This window comes from Lactuca sativa, chromosome 1 (assembly GCF_002870075.4).
Source record: "Lactuca sativa cultivar Salinas chromosome 1, Lsat_Salinas_v11, whole genome shotgun sequence".
Taxonomy (NCBI): domain Eukaryota; kingdom Viridiplantae; phylum Streptophyta; class Magnoliopsida; order Asterales; family Asteraceae; genus Lactuca; species Lactuca sativa.
In genome coordinates this window covers 63,390,952-63,406,747 of record NC_056623.2, presented here as the reverse complement: position 1 = coordinate 63,406,747, position 15,796 = coordinate 63,390,952, and the positions used below count along the sequence as shown (strand labels likewise).

Genomic DNA, 15,796 nt, shown 5'->3' with positions numbered 1-15,796 from the left:
AAAAACAACAAACTATTGGAATGACATCATATTTTTAATCTTGAAAGAAATAATGTCTTTTACAATTCTGTAAAGGGTTAAATGCAAGAAATAGCAACGTACTTTCTTGCATTTTATGTGAGAAGTACAAGGTTCAATTCTCAAAATCAAAATCAGACTCCATTGTTTCATTCTTTCTAGTTAATATGTTGCTGTCTCTACAGAGTACTTTATCTGTTCAGTTTGATTGATAAATCTTAATCGGTAATCCACATGTTGATGATCTCTTATTGCAATTGAATTGTTTGAGTTTCAATCGTTGGATTTCTTATAATCTGTTCAAATCAAAGAAAACCCGTATGATTTTCGATATCTGTTTCTGTGGCTGATTTGGTTGGTGTTGCATGTTTGAAATTAACATGATTCCTTCAGTTTTTGAGCTAAAATTCGACCTAATAACAAATCCATCAAGGCTTCTTATCAATGTTTGATTGAAATTCAACAGTTAAAAGTTGCAATTTAGACATCGTCATTCTACTTCTGATTGAATTCAATTCATTGGGGATCAACTGCTCTTTTTGTATTTCATTTCAAAAACATTGTGAGAAAATAAATTAATAAATCCTCTTTTTCACATGACTTTTTTCGGGTGCAGATTCTTGAACAGAGAGTAGAGACATTAGAACGAGAGGTAGATGCTGCCATTTCAGCTTCAGCTCATGCTCGTATAGAGAAAAGAGAAGCTGAAGCAGGACAAAAAGTTGTTAAATTACAAGCAAAAGAGATGATAAAAGAGCTTGAAAACACCACAAGTAGCACACTCTATAACTTTTTTAGTTACATCTTAATGCTGTTGGAATAATTTCTTATTTTTATAACATTGTATTCTTCTTCATTGTAGAGGTGTTTGAATTGCACATGGAGGAATTAAGAACAAAAGAAGAAGAAATTTCAAAGAGGGATAAAGAGATTAAACTTCTGAAAACTGTTGTTAAGACACTTGGAGGAAACGATTTGCTTGAATCAAAGTTTTGATATTTAGTTTATGTTTTATAAATAATAACACGAATAGAAAGGTGTACAATATTGAAGGCATGAGATATATGATACCATATATGATTAAAACTAATTTTAAAACTTTAATTATTGGGAGAATGACTTATAAGCGTAACAACGTATCATAAATGACATTTTATCTGAATACTCGTTATTAGTCAAAAGGTGTTCTTGGATAAATAGTAGAGTCTAATGAGCATTTTGTACACAAACATGTATTTGGAAAACCCTAAGCCTTGGTGGCTATACACACATGAGCTGGAGAACAAAATCTCACGTTTGGAAGAGGAAAATGAAAGACCCAGGAGGCAGAAGGTATGTATATTTGTTTCTCATAGTCTTTTCTCTCTTTTTCATGTTATCCAGTCTCTTCCTTACATGAATTGTCTTCATGGGTTTCTGGAAGCCCTGTTTCAGAAGGTTTTCAATCTTTCAACAATAACACAATCCAAAAAGACATAAATACCTTCTACTTACTTCTTGAGCCTGAGCCGGGGTAGCAACCTTTCCGGTTCCAATAGCCCAAACATTATCCCAGTTTTTTATCTTATCTGCAAATTAAAAAAAAATTCATGAAAATGATAGATGTTTGTTACTTTCACATTGTAAAAAAACGATTAAACAATTTAAAAATGAAAAATAAAACATATATTCATTTCCAAATCACCTGCAATTGCCTTAGTTTGTGCAGCAACAACTTTCATAGTTGTTCCAGCTTTTTCTACAAATGTTGGGGCTTTTTTCTCTGGCTTTTGTTTTTCTAATTTTTTAAAACTTGCATACATTTCGAATTCAGTTCTTTGTAAATGTTGGAAATATGGATTTTATGTTGCTTTTGTAACGTGTTGTTGGTGTTTTTAGTTTTAAATAATCTTAACCTGTTTTTATGGTGAAACAGTGTTAGCCAGAAAAATTTATGGCATTGGAAGTTACCCAAATTCTGTTGAATGCACAAGTTGTTGATGGATCTGTTCGGAAGCATGCTGAAGAGAGTTTAAAGCAATTTCAGGAGCAAAATCTACCTGGCTTTCTGTTATCTCTCTCTGGAGAACTTGCTCATGATGAGAAGCCTGTTGATAGTCGTAAACGAGCTGGTTTGATTCTCAAGAATGCTTTAGATGCAAAAGAGCAACATAGAAAGTATGAACTCATCCAAAGATGGTTATCACCTGATGTGGGTGTTAAATCAAAAATTAAGACATACCTATTACAGACACTCACCTCTCCTGTTCACGAGGCAAGATCAACTGCATCACAAGTTATAGCTAAAGTTGCTGGAATAGAGCTTCCACAAAAACAATGGCCTGAGCTCATTGGCTCCCTTCTATCAAACATTCACCAAGTCCCTGTTCATGTCAAGCAATCCACTTTAGAAACTCTCAGGTATTTGTGTGAAGAAGTTTCTCCAGATGTTGTAGAACAAGATCATGTGAATAAAATCCTCACAACTGTTGTTCAAGGCATGAATGCAAGTGAAGCTAGTAATGATGTAAGACTTGCTGTAACTAGAGCACTTTACAATGCTCTTGGTTTTGCTCAAGCAAATTTCACCAATGAAATGGAACGTGATTATATTATGAGAGTTGTTTGTGAAGCAACTTGTCTTGGTTTAGTTGTAAGAATAGTAGGAAATGATATTGTTCCACTTGTGATGCCTTCCATTGAAGAAAAGATAACAAAACCAGATTGGAGACAAAGGGAAGGAGCTACTTATGCTTTTGGATCCATCTTAGAAGGTCCTTCACCCAATTAGTTGACTCCTTTAGTCAATGTTGCTCTAAACCACAAGCAAGGTTGTATACCTGCATCCATCACGTGGTTTATAATTAAATAAATTTGGCGAAATAGGGTTTTTGGTTCTACGAGTTCTTATAACCCTGGTAATCAAGAACCCTGTATTCTCACTGTATCTTGCTTATGATAATCAGACTCACATATGTTTCACGTGATTTCTTTTGCTTAAGAGTGATTATTGCTGCAATTTGTGCAGTCATGGCGACTATGGTTCATGAAGGATCTTATTTTCATGAGGCTCAATTTGATTCAAAGATGAAAGAGTTGTAAGTGTCCCACCTATAATCCAATTGTTGATTAAATGTGAGAAATTAGCAAGGTTAATCTTTCACATGTTGATAAGTTATTGGTTATACAGGCTTTCATCTGATGGACTCGTCTTTTTCTCATCATATGATTTTTTTACCCATAATAGATAAGTAATAACTGTTCTATCCCCCTTACATATCAAGTGGTAGAAATTGACCCTTCAGAGAGTGCAGATGCAGATCCCTTATCAGTTACAAAACCTGCCAGATCTGGAAAATTTAGCTTTAGGGGTACTTTTAGTCTCTCAAAGCCAAAATCAACTAGCTCAAGGAGGAACATCCAAGTTCTAGAAGCAATTGACCATACTACCCCTACTCCCAACATGTTTTCCCCACAGGACTATGTGGGACAAGGGGGAAATATGATGTTTTCCTCTCGAAATGATGCCTATCTTTCACCTCGTGTGGGTATAGCTGTTGCCACTCAGAATTCTGATGTTTTTAGTGCTGGACTATCACTTCTTGAGCTCGAAAAGAAGGTGAGTCACATTTTTTATTCTTTAAATAATTTTGTCACCTTCTCACTCAAAAGTCTATTTAACTAATGGTAATGTCTATTCTTTTTCCTCTCATAGCAAATAGTGGATGTTAAAGCTTTTAATACAGATTGATCTCACTACAGACTTTCGATTCTACTTCACATGACATCCGATAGGACAAAAGTAAATACATTTACTTACACGTTACACCATTTACGAATTCTCATTTTAAATTTACAGTTTAGACTCTAGATCTATATTTGACTTTACAATTTAAATTACTTAATACATGTTGTCCATTATCAGCCACACACCATGTTTTATAACAGGGATGTATTAAGCTTATGTCTGCAACAATCTGGTACTCAGTCACTTACTTGGCTTCATCTTATCAATACTCCAAATCTTTTTAAATGGTAGGCATCAGTCAAAGTTGAATTATTGAAGGTCTAGATATGAAAAGGGGACAACCAATCAAACAGTTTCCATTTTCCACCAAATTCGAACACATAACCTATAATTAGGGTTTCAAAATGGACACTTCCATCTGGATTTAAAACCCAAAAACATTCTTGCTAATTCTGACTATAAACTGAAGATCTGTGATTTAGAACCCTAAATAGTCACAAATAAGAAGATTACAGATTTTTTTTCCTGGTTTCACTCCCAATGGACACTTCCATCTGGATTTTTTTTCCTGGTTTCACAAACTGAAGATCTCGAGGTTTAAATAACGTAGAGGTAGACAGGCATTTATTTATGTATCCTTTATTGTATATTTGTATTAAAATAAATAGCTAATTAATTTAAGCATCAGCATCGAGTTTCATGGGGGTGGGGGGATCAACCGAATATCTCCGATGAAACTTCCATCATTTTTTGGATTTGTGAAGAGGAAGTTCCGACTTTACACGTGGAAGAACATTCTAGAATTTGTGCGATTGCTGATTGTTGCGATCAGACAGGTATAAGTGTAGATGAAAGGCTTGTATGGGTTGCTGAAACCCTAGAGAAGTTAATGGAGTTGATTTCACAAAAGGATAATAGAAGTCCAGATGCTCCTAAAGCAAGTTCAAGTGTTACCGAAGACTGTGATTTCATGTCCCCTAAGCTTAGTGATTGGTCACGTAGAGGTTCAGAAGACATGCTTGATTGTTTTCCTGATCAAGGCAATAATTATGTATCGATGGATGATCTTAAAGCTCACCCCTGTATGTCATGTAGGACCCGCTTTGGTCCTAAATCTGACCAAGGAATGACCACATCATCTGCTGGCAGCATGACTCCTAGGTCGCCATTGATGACACCAAAAACCAGCCAGATAGACTTGTTATTAGCAGGGAAGGGTGCCTATTCTGAACATGATGACCTTCCACAGGTAGGTAATAGGTTCTTATTTGTTATGAGATATAGGTACTGATATTGAAATATTTGTAGATGAATGAGCTTGCTGATATTGCTCGATGTGCTGGCAATACGCCATTAGATGATGACCGATCTTTGTCGTATCTGCTGACGTGTCTTGATGACTTAAGAGTCGTGATCGACCGCAGAAAGTTTGATGCCCTGACCGTTGAGACATTTGGAGCACGCATAGAGAAGCTTATTCGGTGATAACATTTTTATAATAAACATGTTTTTTCATGAGGTGTGTGTTTGTTAAATCATAAATCATAAATCATAAATGTTAATTATTAGTTGTTACAAGCAGGGAGAAGTATTTGCAGATTTGTGAGATGGTTGATGAAAAAGTTGACATCGCAAGCACGGTTATCGATGAAGATGCTCCATTGGAGGATGATGTGGTACGGAGCTTGAGAACCATCCCTATACATTCCGGAAATAAGGACTGCACTTCCATTGATGACTTTGAGATTATAAAACCGATTAGTCGTGATGATGCAATTGTATATAAATGAGTTCATTTTTTATAACATTTACTCACTTTTGGAATAATTATTTGTATTTGACATATTAGTGAAATGAAATATCTTTGTTATTTATGGTATTTTATTTTGTATTATGAGATTTTTAATGTATTATTAAATTTGAAAATTAGTAAACCTATAAATAATATTTTTTTTAAACATTTAAAATTATGATACGCAAAAATGTGTGTCATCTTCATTTATGACATGGCCTTTCTTGACAATGGCTTTCTTGATACGCATTGTGTGTCATTAACACGCGCGTCGTAAGGTTACGACACACGAATGCGTGTCGTCTTCCTTTATGACATGGCCTTCCTTGATACGCAATGCGTGTCGTAAAAGTGCGTCGTAATTGCGCATCGTAAATGAGCGTCGTCTCTCTTTATGACAGGGCCTTCCTTGACGCGCATTTGCGCGTCGTCTGAGCCTTTTACGACGCACAATGAGCGTCATAAAAGGCTGTTTTCTAGTAGTGATTGTTAGCCTGAAATTAATTAGAATTAATTTCGGGGTTAAAAGAATTAATTATAAGGTGCAGGGACTAGTTTGCAATTATCTAATAGTTGAGTGGAAGGCTCTAGAACCCCCTTGGATAAGGGTGGACGAAATCTTTAGGGGAAACCCTAATAATTTCGTGCATAGGGGCTTGGATAAGGCCCTTGGGTTTGCTTAGGCCCTAAGCAAAGGATAACTAGGGTTTCCCCTAAACCCTAGACCCCTCAGCTATATAAGGAGCCTCCTGGTTCATGTTTTGGTCACTCTTTTCTTTTGAAGAAACCCTAAGGGATGAAATTTTGCATACTCCTTCTCCCCTCTCTCCTCTACTTTCCTTCTTGCTAGTTTGGGTGTGATTCCATTAGAGGCATTACACTTGTGGTGCTAAGCTTCCAAGAAAGATCAAGATCAAGATCAAGGGAATTATCAATTGTTTACTATAACAATTGAAATGTATGTAATTACTAAACCCTAGTTTGTAAATTTCGATTATAGCCTTTCTCCTCTAGGGTTCTTGTTTTGCAATTCAAAGTTGTATGTTTAATAGATAAAACATAGATCCAAAGTAGGTTGCATGTGAACTTAGGAATTGTTTTCTAGTTTATTTGTTTTACCTAAAACCCATCAATACGGGCCTCGCCCACACTCCCCTACCTGAGAGATACGGGCCTCGCCCACACTCCGCTACTAAACCATAACATACAAGTATCACACAGACAACGAGTATAAACAATTCTATCATACTGGCATATATCATAATCAAACTCAACTATGAGATACGGGCTATACCCACACTCTGATACTAACATATCGTCTATACGGGCCGACCTTAGTGCCTTAGACCCGTTCCTACTGGAAGGAAACTCACCTCGAAAAGTAGCTACCGAAAGTCTGACTGCTAGGCGTCTGACTGCTGCACCGGTAATCCTCAGGCTATAAATCCATAAACATAGATTAGCCACTCAAAAATACCCTTAGGTCAAATGACTGACCCACCCCTGGTCCAAGGTCAACTCCTTGGTCAAAGTCAACTTCCAGTTGACTGCACTCGCCGAGTCATGGCACAGACTCTCCGAGTCCTTCTCCTAATAACCTGGTCCTACTCGTCAAGTCCCTCTTCCCACTCACCGAGTCACCCTTAACTCACTACTTGACACGATTAAACCGACTCGCGATCCGAATCGCCGAGTCCAAGAACAACTCGCTGAGTCCCCACGATCAGATCTCCTACTCGCTTCTAAATCCTCACCATAGCATCCTTTATGAGGATTTGGGTTTCTGGGACTATTGCTACACGTTAAAGTGCTAATTCTGTGTGCAGATACGAAGGGTTGGACCTTCAACACTTAAACCCCTCTTACTTAGTAACAGTTCATATGACTAGCCGAGTTTTAAGAACAACTCGTCGAGTTCCAGGCAATCTTCATAGGACTCGCCGAGTTGTTCATCCAACTCGCCGAGTCTAAGCCCAACTTCATAGAACTCGCCGAGTCCCATGAACCCATTTCCCATACAGACCAAATCTGAGACATGCAACGCTTCCAAACCATAGATCTATGTTCCTAGGGCATGCTTATCACGTAAAGTTGCAAACTTTACATGCATGCATGGCCCTATAAGATCCAAAAGGCAAATCCAATCTCTTTATGAGGTCATACACTCAATAGGGACCTCAATCACTTCAACCACAGAGACTTTATACTTCTAATATGCCCATAAGGTCCAGATCTGAAGTCCTTTCAGAACATAGAGCATAAACACATAGAGTTTGAGGTCTTAGGGCTTGAAAACCACCAATTGGGACAAAAGGGGGATCTAATGAACTAGTGATCAAGGTAAGAACTTTTCTACCTGAATGAAAGCTTCTCACAGTGTAGATTCTGGATCTACCTCCCCTCCTTGCACTCTTCAACCTCTTCCTTCTTCTTCTAAGCTCCAAACTTCCTTCACAAAGTCAAAATCACTCACAAGAACAATATGGGGGGCTAGGGTTTCGCTCTACAGCTCTCTGGGAGTGTTAGGGACAAAGGAGACCAAGTTAGAGCGTTTAAATAGGGTGCAAACACCCAGGTTAGGGTTTTTGCCCAAACAGGGTCTACTTGCCGAGTCCGGAAACCGACTCGCCGAGTCCAAAACTCAGACCCCGCGTCTTATCCCGCTCCTACTCGACGAGTTGGTCCTTCAACTCGTCGAGTCCAAGGCAAAAATGCATTATTTTAAAAATATTAATTACAAGGAGTACGTACCAGGAACCATGTGCTACAATAACATAAAACACACTTATATAAAAATATGCATGGTAAACTCGTATATTTGTATGTTAGGTGACCCGTAAACCACCACACATACACCCAAAGTGCCTTGAGACGTTCTAAATTGCCATTACAAACTTGTATGATTATATAATATACATAAGTCTCTTTTATAACGTAGTTAGACCACACAAATCTCATTTCCTAAAGCCATATGTATAAACACTAGCGAAACCAGAATTTAGATACGGCGATACAAAAATAGTTGAAATTCAAAATATTATTTGTATAGAGTTGGGTAACATTTAAAGTTGTACATCCTAAGAAGATAATATAAATGAAAACTACAATTTTAAAACTCAACGTTGTTATTGGTTTCACAAAGTTTGATTATTTTGTTTCTAAAAATCCAAAAACCAATTGGGATATAAGTTTTCTCAAATATTACAAAATTGATTATCATTATAATAAAAAAGTTTGTTGTAACTCAAGAGGTACAATAAGCTACCAATAATTTTTTAGTATTTTTTGTTCTTATTTAGATGACGACTTGTATTAATCGGTGTGCTAGTTACATTTGAATTAAAAAACTCGAACTTCTCAAGAATTATTTCCATATAATGGATTTGATTTAATATAAGTTCATTTTTCGATCACACCAGCCAGACCCATTGCTTTCATACTAACTCTTACCTTTAACATGTTCTTAGTTTATTGAATTACTAGTTGTGAAACCCGTATATTATACGGGTTAATTAAAACAAAATGTTAAATAGAAACGATTAAATGAGAAGTTTATTTAAATTTGAAATTTGAAATAAATAAAAATTATGAGAAAAAAAACATGCAAAAAATAAATAAATTAAAATTATTGTTTAGTTATCAGACCCGTATACTAAACAGGTTAATTATAACAAAATGTTAAACACAAAGGTTTAAACTGTAAATTTATTTGAAATTGAAATTGAAATTTAAAATTTAAAATTTGAAATTAATATCATTATGGTAGGTTTAATTTATGGAAACTAATTAATAATATATTAGAAATGGAAAATGAAATAAATGACAAGTGAAAAATAAATATATCTCCAAATTATGACAAAATGACATGTGGCAAATTGAATGAGAGAATGACATGTAGCAAAATCATTCTTATTTATTAGGGTAGGTTTTATCATTGTTACTAAACATATCATCAAAATAAGGGCATAAAATTAGATAACCATAATTTATATCCTTACTTGCGCCCTTTTACTTCAATGACATCTATTTCCTCTTTCATTTCTTCTTCATGTGAAAATTTATTATGCTCGATTGTTTTTGGAGCATTTGACTTTCCTTTATCGACACATGGAAATAATTTTTCAAAGAATGATGCATATATTTATTACATTATTATGTCTTTGTGAACGTCAGTTATCTTATAATCATATACAAGAAACCGATAGACCAGGGGCGGACACATGATTTTACGGGAGGGGTTACACGGAGGAGTTAGGGGTTGCATGGTAGTAGAAAAAATAAAAATTTCGAAATTTTTTCCACTGTGACTGGAAAATTTAGGGGTTGTCGATGCCACCGTAGACCACCCCTAGGTCCGCCCCTGCGATAGACACTACTATTTTTTTAGATATTCGATAAACATGCAATCAAAATTCGAGGGTTATATCTTTACAACCTTAGGGTATGTAGTCTACCCTTTGCATGACACCCACACACTCAGAGATATTTATAAGATAGTTTTACTTGCGACCATAAATTGTATGGTGTTTTAATGGTTTTCTTCTAGGGTACATTATTTAAAATAGCTTATATTATAACTTCCCAACATGGGTTGTAACAATCTAGAGCTATTATTAATCTCTTTTAAGGTATAATTTTCTTTTATATGATGTCATTTTGTTGTGGTAAATAAGGTACAATAAACTCATGTCTATTAACATGATTTTCACAAAAATCTTCTAATGGTATATATGACCCCTATGTTCACTTTTTATTACTTTAATATTTTGTTGAGTTGATTCTTAATTTTAGTTTTGTACACTTTGAATGTATCTATTGCCTCATCTTTACTTTTAAGTAAATATATGTAACGCCTGTGTTTCCGGGCTTGCCGTTTTTAGCAATGTAATACTCTAGGTTAACCTTTGTAACCCGTTTTGAAAAAATAAGAATGTATTATTTGAGTATTATGTGTTTTGTGCTTAACTGCTTAATTATGTGGTTTGATTAATTAAGAATAAAAATAAGCGTCAAAATTTAAGTGTAAAATGAACTTAATATCTTTGGTTAACGTTGTAGTAGTTGAAACGAGGTTTCCGAATATATATAGAACGCCCAAATCTGACTTCGTATGAGGAAGTTATGATTTATCGAAGTTTCGACTTAGCGGTATGCAGCCTGAAATACTCGATTTGAGATCGAGCGGTTTTTAGCCGAAACAATCTAAACGAGGATCGAAGGTCTCGTTGTTGGTATCGAAGCGATAAAAAGTTAGGCGAGAACGGACGTCAAACGAAGAAGTTATGAATTTATAACGAAGTTTTTCTGTCGCGGCCTATTAAAAATAAATAATAAAAATAAAGTCAAAATTTGCCGACTGAGTCTAAACGAAAGTTGTAGAGCGTAGTCTCACCTTTCCATGGATATAAAGAACGTCGAAAACGGAGTTCGTATGAAGAAGATATGAATTTCCGAAGTTTGATAAATAATTTGTATTTATTTTTAATTGAAAAATCTGGCATTATCCGAAGGGGGAGTCAGCAGTCCGATCCGACGTACGCCCCGCGTACGCGAGTACTATGAAGTACTTTCTTCTAACGAGTAACTATGAAGTATTTTATACGATATACTTGTTATGTGTATATTTTGTGATTGTATGCGTGAATGGATATTCACTTTATTCTATCTCATAGATTTGAATTGTTTTCTATGGAATACGTGTTATGTGGTATGCCTCATCTGTTATGTGGAATATATATTGAATGAAAATGATATACAGGTTTTAAACTATGTATGAAAATATATATTTTTATCTACTAATATGTTGGGTAGAACATGGGTAGATAGTTGGTGTGTAATAAACAGATGAGAGGCCTCGATGTTGTTGTTGTTGTTGATCTAGTTATTCAGCGGAGTATGGATAACGACCACGGACTCTTTCTAGACAGTCCAGTGGAACGCTAGCAGGTTCATAACCTGTAGGTGTTGTGAACGATGTGTTCACCGGTGTACTCTATCCCCCTCATGGTTGCCTTTAGGATATCTATTGTTGAGGAAACCCCTTAGCAGTGACGTCCGTCCCGATGAAAATCCTAGATTAGGTCCCTCGAGATTGATGTTGTTTTAGGGACGTAAAGTGAGGATAACGGGAATGGGTAATCGGGATACTGATTGGTTGGTGAAATTAAATATAACTTATTTATTGTGAGTTGAAAACCCTATATGCTCACCAGGCTCCCAAGCCTGACCCACTCAGTTTTATTTGTATTACAGGAAGTGGCACAAGGGCGAAAGATGGATGGATCATCTTGTTGTTTTGTTTACAAGTCTATATATGTATATATTTGTTGAATGACTTGTAATGTTATCGTTTATGCTTTATGGTCTGTATCAGAACATGACATCCCGAGTTTTGATTATATAATGAAAATGCATCTCTTGATGAAATGCTTTGATAAATATTATTTTATCATGTTTTGTTTTGGAAACAAATTCCGCAACTCTTTCAAATCAAAAGGATTTACTCTGAAATTATTTAAAAGCATAAATGAAAATCGGTCTTTTCTGGCCAAGATTTTGGGGATGTCACAATTGGTATCAAAGCATTAGTTTAAGCGAACTAGGAATTTGTAGGATTTCTAGACTTAAACTTAGAATGCTAAGTGGAATTTTGAGATGTGTGTTTGTTGGATTTTAGACACGAGCACTAGTTTATTTTAGGAAAGTTGCCTAAAATGCTTTATGTGCTAAATGTTATATGTTGCCATATATGATATTATTTGTTCGGATCTACGGTCTGTTGCCTACCGGATCTAGAAACCTTATGTGTGTAGGATTCTAAGCGTGCGTCTACGATATTAGAACTAGCATGTAAACGTTTCGGAGTAATAAGGATGATTTGAATATCTATCGTGAATGAGGATCTAATTTCACCTTATTCAGTGTGTAGATCAAAATGGTGAGAACAAGGAGTGGCGTTGGAAACGCGGATGAAAACAGGAATCAACCGCCAGTTATTGAGCAAATACCTGTTGTAGCAGCAGCACCAGAACCAATAACAATGGTTGCGGTGCAAGCCATGATTCGGGCTATGCTAGCCGAACAAAGGGAGGAGATGCGACAGATGTTGCATGATAATAGGGATGAACCTACCATACCTATTGAGGAACCTGAATTGATTCCCGAGCAATCGGAGGAAGGGAACAATAGTCGCATGATGAGTCAATTTGGGACTCAAGGGGAACGGAGGAACGATCCGGAAAGGAGAAACAACAAGGATGGGCGAATGTACAAGAACTTCTTGGGCGCCAAACCGCCAAGTCTTTCTGGGAGCCCAAAGCCTGTTGAGATAATGGATTGGATCTCCGAGATAGAGATGGTATTTGAAAGTTGCGATTGTAGCAACAAACAGAAGACCGTCTTTGTGGTTAGACAACTGAAGACTGGAGTCTTGAGTTGGTGGAAGTTGTTGGCAGATACTATGCCACGAGGAGAAGCCCTGAAAATGTCATGGGAGGAGTTCTTGGAACAACTAAGGGTGCAGTATTGTTCAGAGATAGATCTGATTGATCTGAACAATGAGTTCCAAAACTTGAAGAAGGGGAAGATGAGCATAGATGACTATGCTACTGCATTTACAGAGAAAATGAAATTGTTTCCGTACTTAGTGCCAACGGAACTCTCCAAGATTGAGAGGTTTGCTAATCGACTGCCTGCCGACTTTGGTCCGACAGTCAAGATGGCAACCACTCTGAAAACGGCTGTTCGTGCAGCTAAGAATGTGGAGGCCCAGCAGAAGGAAAAGGGTCTGGAAAGAATAGATGTTGGTGAAAAGAGGAAGTTCGATGGAACTTCAGGGTCCAACAAGAAAAACAAGTTCTCGAAGTCTGGTTCGAGGGAAGGTGGAGGTGAAGCGAAATGGTGCGACAAATGTAAGAAGAAGCATCATGGAAAATGTGAGGTGGCGAACACATGCTACAAATATGGAAAGCCAGGGCACTATGCCAATGAATGTACCCTCACTAAGAAAGTTTGCTATGGTTGTGGTGAGGAGGGACACATGTCGAGGGACTGCCCGAAGAAGAAGGAGGCAGTTAGACCCAACATTCCGCCAAAGCCAAAGGCGAGACCATTCCAGATGACACTGGAAGCTGCTAAAGATGAAGCTGATGTCGCTTCAGGTACCTTTCTCGTTAACGAAATGTCTGCCCAAATTTTATTTGATTCTGGAGCCAACTACTCCTTTATATCGCATGGATTTGGTAGAAAGCTAGCTTTGCCTGTTGTTAGACTAGATAATGACTTATTAGTCGAAGTTGCTAGTGGCAAGTTTGTACCTGTTAGCCATCGCATGAAAAACATCTTAATTGATCTGAATGGGAATAAGTTCCACGAGGAATTATTGCCTATCGAACTAAATGGTTTCGACATCGTTTTGGGAATGGATTGGCTTAGCGCCAATGACGCCGAAATTTTATGCAAGAAGAAAATAGTCAAAGTAAACCCGCCAGGGAAAGATTCGTTTATGGTGTATGGGGACAAACGCAGAGTAAATTCTGGAATCATTTCATTGATGAAAGCCAGAAAATCTTTGACCAAGGGGTGTACATCATACTTAGCATTCGTGAACGATGCTAAGAAGGAAAAGAAGGTGATGCAAAATATTCCAGTGGTGTGTGATTATCCGGAAGTATTTCCCGAAGACCTTCCTGGATTACCACCAGATCGACAAGTGGAATTCCGTATTGACTTGTTGCCAGGAACGACGCCGATTGCAAAAGCACCTTATCGATTAGCACCAACAGAGATGAAGGAGCTAATGATGCAACTTCAGGAGTTATTGGACAAGGGTTTCAATAGACCTAGTTCATCACCCTGGGGAGCTCCGGTGTTATTTGTGAAGAAGAAGGATGGAAGTATGAGAATGTGCATTGATTACCGAGAGCTGAACAAGGCAACAATAAAGAATAGATATCTGTTGCCAAGGATTGATGACCTGTTTGATCAATTGCAAGGTTCGAGCTATTTCTCGAAGATCGATCTAAGGTCAGGATATCATCAGCTAAAAGTAAGAGAGCAAGATATCAAGAAGACTGCATTCAGAACTAGATATGGACACTATGAGTTCTTGGTTATGTCGTTTGGACTAACCAATGCTCCGGCAGCATTCATGGATTTAATGAATAGGGTTTGTAATCCTTTCCTTGATAAATCCGTGATAGTGTTCATAGACGACATTCTGATTTACTCGAAAAGCCAGGAGGAGCATGGCAGACACTTGCGAGAAGTGTTAGAAGTTTTGAAGAAGGAGAAGCTGTATGCAAAGTTCTCTAAATGTGATTTTTGGATTCGTGAAGTCCAATTCTTGGGTCACGTGGTCAACCAAGAAGGGATAATGGTTGATCCAGCAAAGATTGAAACTGTAACGAAGTGGGAACAACCGAAAACTCCCACGGAGATTCGAAGCTTTTTAGGATTAGTCGGATATTACCGAAGGTTTATCCAAGGCTTTTCTTCGATTGCTACTCCGTTGATAGCTTTGACCCACAAAGGAGCTACTTATGCTTGGAGTGAGAAGCATAAAGAAGCATCCGAGAAGCTAAAGAAGAAGCTATGCGAGGCACCGATACTTTCTCTACCCGATGGAGTTGAGGACTTCGCTGTTTATAGCGATGCGTCTGGGGTTGGATTGGGTTGTGTTTTGACCCAAAGAGAAAAGGTGATAGCATATGCGTCTCGACAGCTGAAAGAGCATGAAAAGAACTACCCGACTCATGATTTGGAGTTGGCAGCGGTAGTTTTCGCTCTGCAAATATGGAGGCATTACCTCTATGGCACGAAGTGCAAACTTTTCACTGATCATAAGAGTCTCCGATATCTCTTTAATCAGAAAGAATTGAATATGAGGCAACAACGCTGGCTAGAATTACTTAAGGACTACGACTGCGAGATACTTTACCACCCCGGTAAAGCTAATGTTGTTGTTGATGCTCTCAGTCGGAAAGTCAATCTTGAAAGGAAAAGGCCAAGAGCGTTGAGAATTGAAGTTGTCTCGACTATTTTGGAAAGTATAAAGAAAGCTCAGAGCGAAGCTTCTGAGAAGAATGACAGAAAGGAGGAACGTTTGGGCAAAACGTTGGTGTTCGGTGTAAACAGTCATGGACTGAAGGTGTTCCAAGATCGGATTTGGATACCTAAGATAGGAGGAGTCAGAGATCTTCTGATGGAAGAAGCTCACAAGACCATGTACTCGATTCATCCGGGTAACACTAAAATGTATA

General features: G+C 37.4%; 1 protein-coding gene across 3 annotated transcripts; it reads left to right on the top strand.

Annotated features, from left to right (window-relative positions):
- Positions 1-1,215: 1,215 nt before the first annotated feature.
- On the top strand, positions 1,216-5,619 carry LOC111903214 (probable serine/threonine protein kinase IREH1). Of its 3 annotated transcripts, none has more exons than XR_008231950.1 (6): positions 1,216-1,350; positions 1,934-2,915; positions 3,026-3,095; positions 3,188-3,616; positions 3,713-4,994; positions 5,054-5,619. XR_008231950.1 is itself a non-coding variant. In XM_052770623.1 (6 exons), exons 4-6 carry the CDS (start codon positions 4,635-4,637, stop codon positions 5,533-5,535), a joined length of 741 nt encoding a protein of 246 aa, XP_052626583.1. In that variant the 5' UTR covers positions 1,216-1,350; positions 1,934-2,915; positions 3,026-3,095; positions 3,188-4,634; the 3' UTR covers positions 5,536-5,619. The 3 variants fall into 3 exon arrangements, 1 of the variants encoding a protein (XP_052626583.1); XM_052770623.1 differs by having other exon boundaries at positions 3,188-4,994; positions 5,054-5,226; positions 5,328-5,619; XR_008231948.1 differs by having other exon boundaries at positions 3,188-4,994.
- The last annotated feature ends 10,177 nt before the right edge of the window (positions 5,620-15,796 follow it).

Bases quoted from the DNA above. Each gene is read 5' to 3' on its own strand.
- LOC111903214 (XM_052770623.1), top strand. From the start codon at position 4,635: ATGGAGTTGATTTCACAAAAGGATAATAGAAGTCCAGATGCTCCTAAA. The intron at 4,995-5,053 runs GTAGGTAATAGG...AAATATTTGTAG, and splicing joins AACATGATGACCTTCCACAG to ATGAATGAGCTTGCTGATAT. The intron at 5,227-5,327 runs GTGATAACATTT...TGTTACAAGCAG, and splicing joins CGCATAGAGAAGCTTATTCG to GGAGAAGTATTTGCAGATTT.